A 14,156-nucleotide genomic window follows, 5' to 3' on the forward strand; every position below is an offset into this window, starting at 1 on the left:
GGGAACAGCCTCGGCAGTCGTGGGGTGGCAGATCCTGCCACGTCTCTCCCAGCCCCAGTTCACTGGTGAGTGGCAGGGTCAGGACAGAGGGGACCAGGAAGGGACATTTGTGGCAGACCGTCCCCAGCACCTGTGATAACAGAGGTGGCAGTGGCTGGTCACCTTCTCAGGCTCTTTTTTCTTCCCTGGGATTCTGTCCAACCTTTTTTTTTTTTTTAATTTGAAATTTTTCATAGTCTTTTAAATGCTGTAAAAATTTAATACAAAGGAAATTAAAAAACCCAGAGGAACTATTCTCAAAATAATTTCACAATCCGCACATATCCCTCAGCAAATTTAATTTGTAGGAAATAAAGAACAAAATATGACAATAAAGGGCTTCTAAACAAGTCCTAATGCTTTACATGTGTAAGTGCAAATGCCATGCCTGTGTGCAGGCAGCCAGCGGAGGTGGGTGGTGTGGGGGGCCAGGGGTTCTGCTACCCCCAGCCTGGGCCCTGCTCCCCCAGGGGGGCTGGTAGGAGCTGGGGGGCGGTTTTGCCGCCCCAAGTATCACATCAAACTGCGGCCTCCGTCTGAGTGTATCTTCCTTATGTCTCTCCAGCTCTGGTGGTGATGCTGAGAATCTGTTCCACTTTCCCAGCCGGGATCCTGCCCATTTTGGGGCAGTTTCCTACCAGTTAATGGGGAAACCTTCAAAGGATGCGGATCAGCCCTGCTGGGGTGTCACCCCACCAGAGGATGCCCCGGGCACATGGGGTGAACTGGGGACCTCCTGCCCCACAGCGATGCCCAGGGCATGGCTTCCTGGGGGCCATGGGGACACAGCGGTCTCTGCAGACCCTGTCCTCACCACTCCCCAATGTGCACCCAACACAGGCTGACCCCACAAAAGTGTCTCCTTCCCCATTTGTTCTTTGTCCAGCTTGTGGTCTTGCCTCTCGTCCTTGTGTTTTTTCACCTTCTTTTAATAAACCTGGCACCTGGAGGAGAATTTTCCCTTTAAACACCCAGCCTCGCATTTTAGTGACTTTTATTCTGTGTCTTAATTAGCGAACTGGAAAAAATATCCGTTATGGGCTGTCACGGGCACACGTGCACGGCCGGCTGTGATGGCAGAGCTGCTCCCGCAGTGCTGGTCTGCATGCCCTCGGGGACGGTGAACGCTGGTGGCACAGGCTGCACCGCCACCCTCAACCCAGGTGATAACCCCCCAAGATGGGATTTTGCTGCCTACATCCCCTTCCTGACTGGGCTCGGTGTCTCTGGGTTGCCAGGTCGCTACTGTCCAGGTGCCCCGATGGCTTTTTCCTGGCTGCATCAGTGATGCTGTGGTGTTGGTGGCCTCATGGCAAGCCCAGGAGCAGGGCCAGAGAGGAGCACAGACCTGTTTTGAGGCATAGGGTGGGCTGTGGGTGGTGGGGCTGGTCACTGGCGCTCAGCGTGGCTCCCTGCACAGGCAGATGTGGTCCTCCCCGCTCTGTCCCGTGGTGACGGTCACAGCACAGAGTCACACCAACTCTTTGCTAGTGGAGAAATATTTTTAGTTCTGCACCCAAATTGCTGTTGCACTTCTAGTTGCTGGTTCCACCGGGGGGATATTCACCATCAGCTGCTCAGAAGAAAGGCGAGCGCTTACCCAACAGCACTGGGAAGCCGATATTCCCCGAGAACATTGCCTCATACCATCCGTTCGTGCCTGGGATGGGGAGAAACGCTGGGGAGCTGCGAACGCCATCCAAAAAATGAATGTACTGTCTGCAGCAGCAGCGGGGCAGCAGCCCGGGGGAAGCGACCGCCGTGTGTCATGGAAGGAACTGCAAAGGAAAAGGGTCTTGTGAGGATAGCGGGGGCTGCGCTGGGGGAGCACTCTGTGCTGGCCCCGTGGCCCCGCCGGCTTTGCACAGCCTCTGAAGTGCTTCAGGACGAGCTCAGGATGGGACCGGCTCGTCCTCCTCCTCCTCCTCTTGCCCGCAGAGAGAAGATGCTCCTGGGACGCTGGAGCAGGATCCTGGCCCCAGGGTGGCATTTGCTCGCTCTTGTCTTTGATGCTTTCTGCAGCCGACGTGGCCTCGGGCATCCCCCGTGGTACCCCGAGCGAGGAGCAGTTTTGCATCCCAGCTTCACCGCCTGGCTGCGGGCAGCGGGTGCAGGCAGGGCCTGCGCAGGCAGCACAGACAGGCAGCTCGTGGGCAGGGCGCTGCCTGTCTGGTTCCCACTTTGATGTGGGGTCCCTCCGGCTCCGCACAATGCAACCCGGCTCGGTCTGCAGACTGGGGTGGGAGTGAAGCAAGGGTGATTGATGGCCTTGTTTTTGTTCCTCCAAGGCTGTCCAGGGCCGTTCGGATTCACATCTGAGGTCCCCCGAGAGTGGCGGGGACAGCAGTGTCCACACAGACTGCAGAGATGGGACTGGTGGGCGGCAGGCTCCAGTCAGGGGGTCCGAGGTTGCTGCTGCCCTCCAGGCTGCTGGCACAGGTGGTTCAAGCACTCCGTGCCTCAGTTTACCCATCGCCACTGCCCCTTAGGAAGGTGTCGGCGTCTCTGGATGACACACATCCCATGAAACTGCCGCCCACTACTCTCAGGCGTGTTGGGCATCCTCTGAATTCAGGCAGGCGAAGGGAGCGCAGGAGCCCTACCGAGGTTAAAGCTCATCAGGACTCGAGCGTGTTGACCTCTGAAAAATTGAGTTTCACTCCATCCAGCTGATGAGTCACGACAGTGTTTGTGCATCGCGCTCCCTGCAAGCAAGGTTTCCACTGCAGAGCTAACGGGCTTTTCTGGGAAGCACAGGGGCTCTGGCCTTCCTCATTATTTTCAAAGCCTACTGGCAGCCTCGCTCCAATAGGGATTATCCCTGCTCAAAGCACAGCACTCAAGCATGTTCTGATCCCTGAAAGTGCTAATTGACTTTACATTTGGCCTCGCTGACGGGCGCCCACTCTCTTGCAGCCCCAGTCCCTCCTCCTGCTACTGCGGCAAGCCCGTCCGCATGTGGTTTGAATTTCTCCCCTGGAGAAAAACCCCCTTTCTCCTGCCTTGGTGTCATCTTTCCCTGGAATTGAACTTGGGGGAAATGAAGAGGAGGCCAAATTTTCATGGAGTGACTGCCTCCCCTCTCACAGCAATGATGGAAGCCCCATGAAATTGAGGGGCGAAACCAGGAGCCAGCAATGCTCTGTTCCACCCCGGGTCCCTTGTCACGGTGATTTCGGTCACCTTCAGGTGGCTCTTTATGTGTCACTAAGCCCCGGGCGGTTGAGCAAAGCATGGAGGAGGCTCCGCTGGGGGATCCCTCCATCCCTCCAGCTGTGCTGGGGAAGCTTGGACAGGCTTTCCCATCCATGGGCAAGGACAACAGCGAGCTGACCCCAAGGCAGGGGCGATGCTCTCAAACAGCCTGTGACACCTGAACACCAGCCGGGGATAACCCACATCCCTCTCTGCTGTCTCTTGTCAGGCCATACCTGGTGCACATCGCACGGCACGGCTGTGGCAGCTGCCGTTCCCAGCACGGAGGGCTCACGGGCTGCCAGCGGGGCGGGCGGTTGGGAAATCTGTTTCCTCTTCTGCTCATTACAACACCACCGTGGGCTCGTCCACCGCGAGCAGTGAGGCAGCAGGAAAGTATGAAGGTCAAGGGAGGCTGCGGTTTGTCTGACGGAGGTGATGCAGCCTCTACCTGCTCCAAGCACCACGGCCCTGCTGGGGCGGCTTCAGCCACTACCACCCTGGGATACTGTCCCTGTCCTCTGCAGTGAGCTGCATGGCCCCACCGATCCCATTCCCTCGTAAAAGAGGGAGGAAAAAGGCCACATGCAGCTTCTCCTGCATTTCCACGGGCAGGATGTTCAGCGCTGTCTGCTGCAAGAGCCAGGTTCACATCCTCATGAAGGTGTGCAGGCGTCTGGGGCTCCAGCTGCTCTGGGGATTCACTCGCTCTCACAGCATCACCCAGCTCTCACAGCATCGCTCCTCTCCTGGCTTGGCTCTGGCTGCTCCGACGACGGCACCGGTGTGCCCGGCAGCCAACATGACGCACTTGCCTTGCAGCCCTAATGAGCTGGTTCTGTAATTCTCGTCACCTCGTTACTGACTTGGCTGCTGCGTGCCAGCTGGGGCCGTGCTGCCTGCTGCCTCCCACGTCGCCTGCAGACCCCAGCTCGTGCGAGGGGAGCCGCTTTCATGTGGCCAGAGGTTTTCATCATCAGCGAGCCACAGAGCGAGCGAGACGCTGGAGCAAAGGAGCCGATGGGGAGCCAGGCTAGCACGGCGAGGCACTGCAGGCAGCTTTGATGTAGCGGCAGCCAGCCCTGGGGCCATGGGCTCAGGTACAGCAGGGTCCCAGCTCCGAGGAGGATCCCGTGGGGAGAGGACACATGGAGGCATCCCACTGTACCCCGTGATGTGCCCATGGAGGGGATGATCGAGCCAGGGGGTCTTGGCACCACAAGTCACCCATTGTGTGTGGTCTGAGGCAGCCAGTGTGACACAGAGAAGGGAAAATAAATTCAGGATGAGGAGAGGTGAAGCCACAGGAGGACGAGCCAATGGCTGGATGGGAGCGCGTGGTGATGGGTGAGAGGGTGAACATGGATGGCAGCAAATTGGATGGAAAAACAAAAGCTTGGCAAGCACTTGGCGCACCTTGTGTGCCCCACTGAGGCACCGCTGGCTCCCGTGGTCACTGATCCCAAACACCCACGTGCTCCTGCACCTGCGGCGGGGCCACAGACAGGCAGGGGAACCGTGCTAGCGGTGCTCGGATACAGGATTTAGGATCAGGTTTCTGGAGGAAGACCCACGATTTCAAATCCTGCCTCAGGAGGGGTGATTCGAATGAAGCTACTGGTGCCCCCCTTGCCCGCCCAGGGACAGGCTGTGTCGGGAAAGTGAAATGTGGATGTCGTCAAAGCCTGCAACTGCAGCTGCTGCCGCCGGGAGCGAGCTGTGGGGTGGAAACGCTGCCTGCTGCTGTGAATCACAAGCCCAGCGCTGGAAAAGCTCCAGCTGAGGCATTTCCTGCTGTTCTCATCACATCTCCATCCCATGCCTCTCGCAAAGCTCCCGTGCTGAAATTCCAGCGCCATGGAAAATCAGCAGTTGCTTTCCTGCTGAGTCCGGCACAGCCAGTGCAGGTCACTCGGCTTTCAAGCCGCGGCCGTTTTCCTTGGAGCTGGAATACTGGGAGATGTGGCAGCTCCCCGGCCAGCACGGCAATGGTTCGTGCGAACGGGCAGCGCGGAGGCGTGGGGGCTGTCGGTCTGTGGTCGATTGTTCAGCCTCAGTGACTTCTTGAGGGGGAAATGGAAAGAGCAGACGGTGCGAGTTAATTAATTGACGCATAATGAAGTCAAGACGAGCGTCCCCAAGGAGCTGGAGCTCGGATTGGGAAAGCAGCAGATGATGGTGTTCCCCGGCATGGGGCTGCTTCATCCTGAGCCACAGGCTCCCAGCAGCACAGAGAACTCTGGCTCAGGGGCAGGAAAACAAAAGCCCCTGAGTACCTTCCAGTGGCGCCTTTAATAGAATTTAGGTGTTACAAATACTGTGGCCCAGAGAAATGAGCTGTGCAAGGAATGAAATACTCCTGCCAATGGCCATTCTGTGGTTTAGTGCCTCCGGCACGGGGGAAAAGGCTCGTTATGGCAGCGCACACAGACCCTGCCCCAGGTCTAACGCTTTCCTACCCACTGCCGAGAAGAGCCAGGGCAGGGGTCGGGCAGACCCCAACCCCCGGGCTGCCGCTGGCGCTGGGTGACCGGCCCCGCACTGGGGCTGCCGGCGGGCGGAGGCCCCTGGGCACGGCCCGTTCCTCCCACTGCGGGAAGAAGCGCTAAATCCCTCGGGGGCGAATTCGCCTCCGGCTCCGGCCTTGCGCAGCGGACGGGGGCCCTCTAGTGAGGAACGGCCTGGGCTGCCCGGTGCGTTGCTCCGCTGCCCGCAGAGGCCCCGGCGCGGCCTTGGCGGCCCTGCCGGCCTTGCCCGGGCGGTTCCCGGCCCACCCGCGCCTGCTCGGTGCGGCGTGGCCATGGCGGGGCTGGAGCCGCTGTACGCCTGGGCCCGGGCCGCCGTGTCCCGCCCGCAGGACGCGCTCATCTGCGGCGTCCACTGGGAGCTGGTGCGGCACGGCTACCGCTGCCTCGGCGCCGGAGACCAGGTACGGGCCGGGCCGGGCCCCGCCGAGCTCCTCGGCCGCGGAGGCCGAGTAGGCCGCGGTTAATCCCCGGCCTTTCGTACCCCCGCTCGCCGGCGCCGCCTGGCCGAGCCCGGCGCTCGCTGCCGGGGGCGGGGCGGGGAGCGGCAGGAGCCGTGCGGAGTGTGAGGGGCCTCAGTGCTGCTGGGGGGAGACGGAGCGAGGGGCTGCGATGCTGGGAGCCTGGGCGGGGGTGTTGGGAGGTCGGGGGTGCTGGTTCTGGAGGAACGGGGCTGCTGGGGTTCTGGAGGAAGCTGGGCGCTGGGGCGTAATTCTGTACCAAAAGGTGGGTGTCCAGTGCAGCACTGGGGGGGGAAATGTGGTGTCAGGGGGGCTCTCAGTGCTGGAGGGGTGTCCAGTGCCAGAGCAGGGAGGGGGCCAGTATGGTGCTGGACCCAGTGCTAAGGTGGGGGTCTGGTGGGCTGGGAGCCTGGTGCAGTGGTGGGAGGACAGGACACTGTCTGTGCAGACAAATCCCCCAGTCCCAGGGGAGGAGACAGTGCGGGGCAGTGCTGCCAGGAGCACTGCCGTGGGGCTGGCACAAACAGGACGACAGCGTTTTCCCTGCCCCAGACAGCTCTGTCCCGTGCTGGGGAGCTGGGAGGTGCCAGGCAGGGAAGAGCATCATGCCCCAGTCTGGGTCTCTGTTGTCTCCTCCTGCTAAGGAAAGGGTGATTGTGTTGCTCCTGTTGCAGCGCAGGGACCCTGTGTCAGACTGGCCGGGCCTGCCTGTAGAAAATAAAGTCCTGCTCCTGCAGCTGAAACCTTGAAAGCACTGAGAGAACCCCTCCTGGGACCTAGATCCCCTCCTGGATCTCTCTCTGCAGCCAAGACAGGTCCCCCTGGCCCCGTGGTGTGCTAGGTTCCTGGACAGGGTCTCAGCAGCACATCTGTCCTGTTCCAGCCAGGTCCTGATGAAAGGAAGTCAGAGCTGCTCCCCGCTGGCTGGGAAGCCAACAAGGAGGTGTATACGCTGCGCTACAAGTCCACGGATGATGCCCGCGAGCTGCTGCTGAAGGCCATAATGGTGGAAGACAGTATGATCCTCAACGTCATGGTGAGCACCCACCGGGTCCCTGTGGCTTGGGATCCTTCAGGTGCAGTTCCTGCTGCCACTCAAATCAGGGCCCATTTCTTAAATTTTTGTTGTTGCTTGTTCTGCCTTGCAGTGGTGTTTGTCCTTCAGGGTGGGGCAGACCCAGGGGATGTTTGGGGCTGCAGACCTGCCTGTGCAGCAGCAGATGTGAAGCTGGTCAAACACCAGCTGCATTGGGGCAGTGATGTGGTTTGCATTGCATGCTCTGGCTATGGAGTTGCCCCTTTTGTGTCCCCTTCCCAGCTCAGGATTTTTCTGCAGATGTTTTCTCCTGTCCCCCACAAGCACCTGCCCAGGGCGTTTTCACTTTCACCCTTGGCAGCCTCAGTTTGGGGAGCGAGCAGGGAGAGCCTCGCTCTACACTGGAGTTTGTGTGCTCCTGGGGATTCGGGCACAACACAGGGACATGACAGGAAGCAGGCAAGCCCATTCCTCATGTCCAAGCCCCTGGCTGTAGTTATACCTGCTCCTTCCCTCATTCCCTGCTCTGCCCTGCTGCTGACTCCATGTTTCACCTGTCTTTTCCCAGGATCGCAGTTCTCAGAAGGTGGCAGATGTGACCTTGTCAGTGGCTAACTACATCAGCCCGGAGCACCTGGACGATTTCCACAAGTAATCTCAGTTCCCCAGCATTTTCTGCAGGAGAAAATGTCCCAGTGGCGTGGGAAGGGAGGCAGAGACCATGTTAGGATGAGCCTGGAGGACTCTTCTCCCCAGTACAAACCCCAGGGGCAGTCCAGTCAGCCCTGAGATGCAGCGAGAGCTCCCTCCTCTGCCTCCCTCTGCGCCACTGCTGGGCAAGAGGGATTTAAGAAATGGTTGGAGCCCCAGAGAGAGCCACCCACCTGGGAATGTGCAGCACCGTTATTTCCAGAGTGCTGCCGGCCTGTCTGGACTGGGTGGACACTGCCTGGTGGCCTGGACACATTCAGCTGTGGCCCAGACACCCTGTGGCCTCGCTAAAGGCCAGTGCTGCCATTTCCTCCAGTGCAGAACTCATTTGGTCATGGCCATAGCAAGGGAGTCCCCTGGGCTGGGTGACACCTCTGCCCTCTTATATAGGGTCAGGGTTTGGTGCCACTGTGTGCTGTTACCCCTTCCTGTCCCCTCCCTGCTGTCGGCTGGGGACACGTTTTGTGCCAGGGACATGTCTGTCCCCTCACCATCCCTCTCGCAGCCTGTCCAGCACCTCGCACCTGGCTGCCGCGGCCTCGCCAGCCCGTGACCTCGCCTTCCTCCCCACAGAGTGTACAAGAACACTGAGGAGCTGAGGACAAGGATTGCTTCAGGCATCATCGCACCCCTTGGGGCCCCTGCAGAAAAAGCCAAAAAGGAGCCTGAGGCTGAAAAGAAGGATCCAGACTCGTCCCGGGATACTGACCCCCTCCGGGTCCCTCCCCGGCAGCCGGCAGGCACGAGGGCACCATCCTGGTGAGTGAAGAGCTGCTGATGGTTCTCTGTGAGATCTGCTTCACCATCCCTGCCTGGCCCCTTCATGCCCAGCTGCCCCTCGTACGCAGCAGGCAGGCTCCCCCTCTCTTTCCCCATGAGCTGTAATCCCCTTTGGCTGGAAGTGAGAGACACCACAGTGGCTCTACCATATCTTGGGGACCAGCCGTAACTTCTGACTTCTGTCACCTCTTGCTTTTGTAACACCACCTCTGTCTGCTGCTGCTGAGGGTGCGAGATGCTCCCTGGGAATGCTGGGGCAGACAGGCTGGAGCTGGGCACGGCTCGGAAATGGTGGTGTTGACACATAGTATTGGCACGGAGATGTGACAGCTGGCTGCAGGCTCACTGCCCCACTGTCCTCACGCTCCTGGAAGCGGGACTGTCATTGTGTCTCTGACTGGGACATGCTGGAGAGCCCGGCCTAGCCCAGTACTGCTCAGGGAGCCCCTGGCCTGGAAACTCCTGGCCTCCACAACCAACTCCAGCCGGAGCAGCGTGCACAGCAGGGCCTGTTTATCTCGGCAAGCTTCCTGCAAACCTGCAGCACACGCCCATGTCCACAGCCAGCTGCACCGCAGAGCAGGGGATGCTCCTGCTCGCTCATGCAGTGTCCCGCAGGTCCCAGAGCCTTTTGGGTGCTGCAGCACTTGCCAGGGCAGAGCATCCATGAGCAGAGACGGCCCTGCCTGCTCATTCGTGCTCACTCCACTCGGCCCTTCTCCCTTCTCTGGATGTTTCACTGTGTTCTTTGTTTCAGGCCTTCCCCTGTGAGCCCGTTCGCTGTTGGTGGGGAAGACCTGGACCCTTTTGGGTGAGTATGGTAGGAGAGGTTGTGCTTTGCGTGCTCGGGGAGCATCCCCTGCTCTGCCCATGGGGTGTTTGGTGGTGGCTGGGGTCCTGGAACAGCTGGAGTCTGCCTGGCTCAGGCGTCCAGCAAAGCGTCTCTGAACATGGACGGTGGTGGGACAGTTGCTCAGTGCATATTGCAAGAGACCAATTGACAGTTGCTAAACCTCAGTATGGTTCTAATATCGTAATAAGATCCTGTCTCTTGCATAGATGATAGGTTGCAATCTGCGTCTGTTTAATAATCAGCTTGTATTCATTTAACATGCAGTAATTCCTTCACTAAATCAAAGCTGAATACATCGTTAAGTGAATCTAAGCCTCTAATTTAAAATGTTACCAGCTGCTGCATCTACAGCCCAGCAGTCTGGAAAAGGAGAGGCTTAAAGCTGAGTCCACAGATTCCTGAGTCCTGCTTGTGGGCCCCTGGATGTCTGGGACACTCAAGAGAAAGCCTGGACAGAAGCAGGGCTGTCTGGACTCTGATCTTCACGGATAGATCTCTGCATCTTTGGTTTGGTTGGGCAAGGAGAACCTGTCATCTTCCATTCCAATTAAAAGCACATAGTCAGACAAAAACCAGCTCTTGGAGTCATTGCAGAGCATCCTGCAGCCCAGGGGAGTCCTCTCTGGAACCACTCTCCTGTGGGGATCGCATTTTTTCCCCTCTTGAAAGACTTGTTTCTCCGTGGGTTTGGCTAGAAAAGGACCAGCTAAAAGCATCATGCCTGGCTGGGAGGAGAAGCCCGGAGCCTGGGTGGCTGGAAGGAAACCCAGTAACACGAGGAGAGGGGTTCACTGAGGGGGACACAACCCTGTTTCTCTTACTTGCCTCCAGCTGTTCATCAGAAGTTTCTCTGTAAATGACAAAAGACGATGGTAAGCGGCAGCAGATTTGTGTGCTGACACCTGCCAGCGCCGGAGCTGGAGCCCTAGACTCCCAGGCGTATCTTCATGGGGCCCGGCTGTCCCAGGGCCCATTGGGCAGCCAGCCTGCTGTCATGGAACTCATTAGTGCCCATGTTAATGACTTGTATGATGGCAGTGGAGTCCAGAAGCTCCAGCTGGGTTTGCACAAAGCCAGCCATGAGGAATGGCGCTCACAGTATTGGGCAGCTCCGAGGAGCCACCGTGGGCAGCGCACGACTTCCAGGCAGTGCTTTGGGACTGCTGGTGGGGCCCCGGCCGGGGGCTCTTGCAACACCGTGCAGGGCAGGGAGAGCAGGGTCAGGAGTAGGAGCTTGCAGAGAGGGCCAGTGCGTCCAGAGGACACTGAGCAGCCACCAGGACTCACCAGCCGTTGCTGATGCCCAAAGTGGCTCCTTGCAGGAGCCGAGGAAAGGAGAAGCTGCATCTCTGCTGCTGCGAGTGTCTGTTTTGGCGCTGGCTCTGGGGAAGGCAGCCAAGGGTCTGGTGCTCCCAGCACATCTCCAGCCAGGCTTTGGGGTGTGCTGGCACTGCTGTGCCCCACACCTGGGTGTTTGCTGCTGCCTGGACTCGGGCATGAGCTCTGCAGCAGTTGAACTCCCACCTCAGCATGACGGTGAGCCGTGATTTGCGGCCTGTCCCTGGCCTTGTGCTGTGGCATGGGCAGGGCTGGGGGCTGTGCCAGCCCCGGGCAGGAGCAGCATGTGCTGCAGTTGGGTCCCCTCCTGTCACAGCCTCTGGGGGACAAGAATCAGGTTTACCCCAGCACTCTGACACAGACACATGTGAAGGTCTCTCTGTCTTGCTGCCATGATCTCGCCCCACCGGATTGTCGTGGCCCATGTTGCGGTGGATTGGGGGTGTTTTCCTTCCCACGTGCCATGGGTCGGCTTAACCCCATGTTCCTGTGCTCAGCATCTCTGCAGCAGAGGTCTGGCAAAGGGACATGCTCTGCTTCTCTCTCACCAGTGCCAATCTCACTTCCTCTGCCTTTCCTCCCCGCAGAGGTCGGAGTGGGGGAATGATCGTGGATCCTCTCCGATCTGGCTTCCCGCAGCGTGGCATTGACCCATCATCGGGCATCCCCGGCCGCCTTCCCCCAGGAGCCGTTCCCCCAGGCGCCAGATTCGACCCCTTTGGCCCAATGGGAGCTGGCAGAGCTGGGTAGGTGTTCGGCTGTGCCCATGTCCCCAGCTGGCCCCCTTGTCCCTGTTGCTGTGGGACTGAGCTCTCGCTCCTGCTTTCACTCTGCTCTGAATTTCTTTCCAGGCCAGATCCCGACCACCTTCCCCCTCCAGGCTATGATGACATGTTCATGTGAGGAGTCACCAGAAGCTCCTCCTGGCTGCAGCCAGAGCAGGCTTCTGGGAAGCAGGAGCGCTTTCACCTCTTTGCTCCCTGTTTGGTGGACTTCGATCTTTCCAGCAGTGTTTTTCTTCCCCCTGACCCGGGGTCACCTTCCTGCATCAGACCAGCTATAAAGATTTCGCTGTGTGCAGTAGAGAAGAAGGGACAGTAGATCCATTTCTTTCCATGCTCCTCTGAGGATGCCTGGCTGTTTGGGATGAGTCCTGGCACCCCAAGAACAGTCTGGGAGCTGTGGGGTTTCCTCCTCTGCTCTGGGGTGGCTCTGCCTTCGCTGCCGGGGCTGCACCAGGGGCCGGTGCTGAGGAGGGAGCCAGCTTCTCCCCACTGCTGTGCTGGGAGCTGCAGTCGCATGCTGAAGGCAGCAACAAGAGCTGCTCCCTGTGCAGAGGTGGTTTCTCTCCTGCTCTTCATCCAAGCGAAGGGTTGATCAGCGTGAAGAATGAGAAGGCTCATCCCACAGGTCTCCATGCGCAGGGCCCAGCAGGGCTGAGAGCAGCTTCCGCAAGTCTCAGCCCACTGGCTCTAAAGAACACCAAGAGCAAAGCCCTTAATGTGTGGGAGAAGGGACAGAGCAAATTCCTGGCCCCACCTGGCCCCCTCTTTCCCCTGCAGCTGTTGGTTTTTATTCTGGGGGGGCATGCGAAGCCCCACAGGCAGTATCTTGAGGGCTTTGCTGGCACTGTGCAAGGCTGGGGCAGGAGGGAGGGTGCTTGGTACCTGTACAACCCGCTGGCTCCAGCCTTGGCCCTCTGGGTGCAGTGGAGCTGAGCCCAGCACCAAGCTGGGGATGCTCATGGGGGACTCACTTGACTGTGGGGTTCACTTTGCAAAAGAGGTTCATAGGAATATTGTTTCCCTGCCCATCAGTCCTGCTGCACCAGGCTGGTGTGGCTCTGCCTGGCTGAGCTCTGCCCAACAGCTCGGGGAGGACAGGTGAGATCTGTGGGGCTCAGGCTCCCAAGCTTTGTGGAAACCTCCTCCCTTCCCCACAGCCCCCCTGCCCCCTGTCAGTTTTGGGGCTGTAGATCATGTGCTCTGTTGGGGGTCACTACTATTTTTTTCTTCTTATGGTTTGATTTCTTGGAAGGATGTTCATGAGACTGAAATAAAAACCTGACAGCAGCGTTGTGTCGGTGCTTGCTGGGGGTGCCGCCCTTGCTCCCCACCATGAGAATGGAAGACCCAGAACTGCCCAGCCTGCGCCTGCCCTGGGAACCCGCTTTGTACCTTCCCCAGAGCAGCAGCGCTTTTCTGAGGTGATGTGACTGTATTAAGAAAGTTAAGTGGAGAAGAGCCCAGCCTGGCTCCAGCTGTGCTCCTCGCAGTAATTGGCTCTCCGGGGTATCGAATGCTGTTGAAACGCTGCACGCAGCCGTGCTGGCATAAATAAAACGGGGGGAAGCGATCACTCCATCTCTCTCTTCTAAAGGCTTTTTCCTTTTAAACCCCCTTTGCCTACAAAGGCAGCTGATAAAGCTGAGTTACGGCGTGTGTAACTCTGGGCTGTGCACAGGTGGGACCGGGGAGGACTGGCCATAGAAATTCTGCACTGGATCAGCTGGAGCATCCTGTGACCACTGTGTTTTGTTTGCCCGAGCTGGTGTGAGCCCAGAGCTGGCAGGAATGGGCTATCCCTGCTGCATGTCCCTGGGCTTTTCGGTACCCATGAGTGGAGCAAACAGCAGCTGTGCTCGCAGCACGGGTGGAATGGGAAAAGGGACCCAGGGCTTGGTGAAGCCATGGCTCCTGCTGGTCCTCCTCAGCTCCTAGGACAACCTGGGCCTGTCCCCAGCTTTGCCCCAGGAGAATGGAGCCCCCAGCCCTGCTGTGCAGGATTGAAAGAGGAAAACGGTTTTGGCCTTATCAGAGGAGCCTCTCTCTGCAGGAGGTGGCTGCTTTCTGCGCCTGAATTAATCATGTTCTGCAACCTTTCAGGAGGGAGAGGCGCAGCCGGCTTTGATGGGGCTAATTAAAGCGAGCCAGCGCCAGGAGAGGCTGCACGGGTCCTGATAAACAAGCTTTTGTCTGCAGCGTGCAGCCCCAGCGGGTTCACGGTGCAGCTGGGGAGCAGGTGGGAAGGAGAGGGTGTCAGAGCAGGCAAGTGCCTGGCGTGGAGCCGTGACCGCTGTGGGCCCGTGCTGGAGCTGTGCGTCTCCCGGGGCTGTGCTGTCCGTGATCCAGAGAAGATGGGGAAAACGAGGGGAGGATCCTCCTCTGCGCGTCAGGGGACGTGGGGACAGGAGACTGTCCCTGCGGCTGGCTCAGCTC

General features: G+C 59.0%; 1 protein-coding gene across 1 annotated transcript; it reads left to right on the forward strand.

The window, feature by feature from the left end:
• Positions 1-5,809: 5,809 nt before the first annotated feature.
• Positions 5,810-13,010, forward strand: PSMF1 (proteasome inhibitor subunit 1). The gene is made up of 7 exons (XM_065850095.2): positions 5,810-6,163; positions 7,104-7,256; positions 7,825-7,907; positions 8,541-8,726; positions 9,505-9,558; positions 11,526-11,684; positions 11,790-13,010. Exons 1-7 carry the CDS (start codon positions 6,035-6,037, stop codon positions 11,839-11,841), a joined length of 816 nt encoding a protein of 271 aa, XP_065706167.1. The 5' UTR covers positions 5,810-6,034; the 3' UTR covers positions 11,842-13,010.
• Positions 13,011-14,156: the final 1,146 nt, after the last annotated feature.

Source organism: Patagioenas fasciata, chromosome 16 (assembly GCF_037038585.1).
Source record: "Patagioenas fasciata isolate bPatFas1 chromosome 16, bPatFas1.hap1, whole genome shotgun sequence".
Lineage (NCBI taxonomy): Eukaryota > Metazoa > Chordata > Aves > Columbiformes > Columbidae > Patagioenas > Patagioenas fasciata.

Bases quoted from the DNA above. Each gene is read 5' to 3' on its own strand.
- PSMF1 (XM_065850095.2), top strand. From the start codon at position 6,035: ATGGCGGGGCTGGAGCCGCTGTACGCCTGGGCCCGGGCCGCCGTGTCC. The intron at 9,559-11,525 runs GTGAGTATGGTA...TCCTCCCCGCAG, and splicing joins GAAGACCTGGACCCTTTTGG to AGGTCGGAGTGGGGGAATGA. The intron at 11,685-11,789 runs GTAGGTGTTCGG...ATTTCTTTCCAG, and splicing joins ATGGGAGCTGGCAGAGCTGG to GCCAGATCCCGACCACCTTC.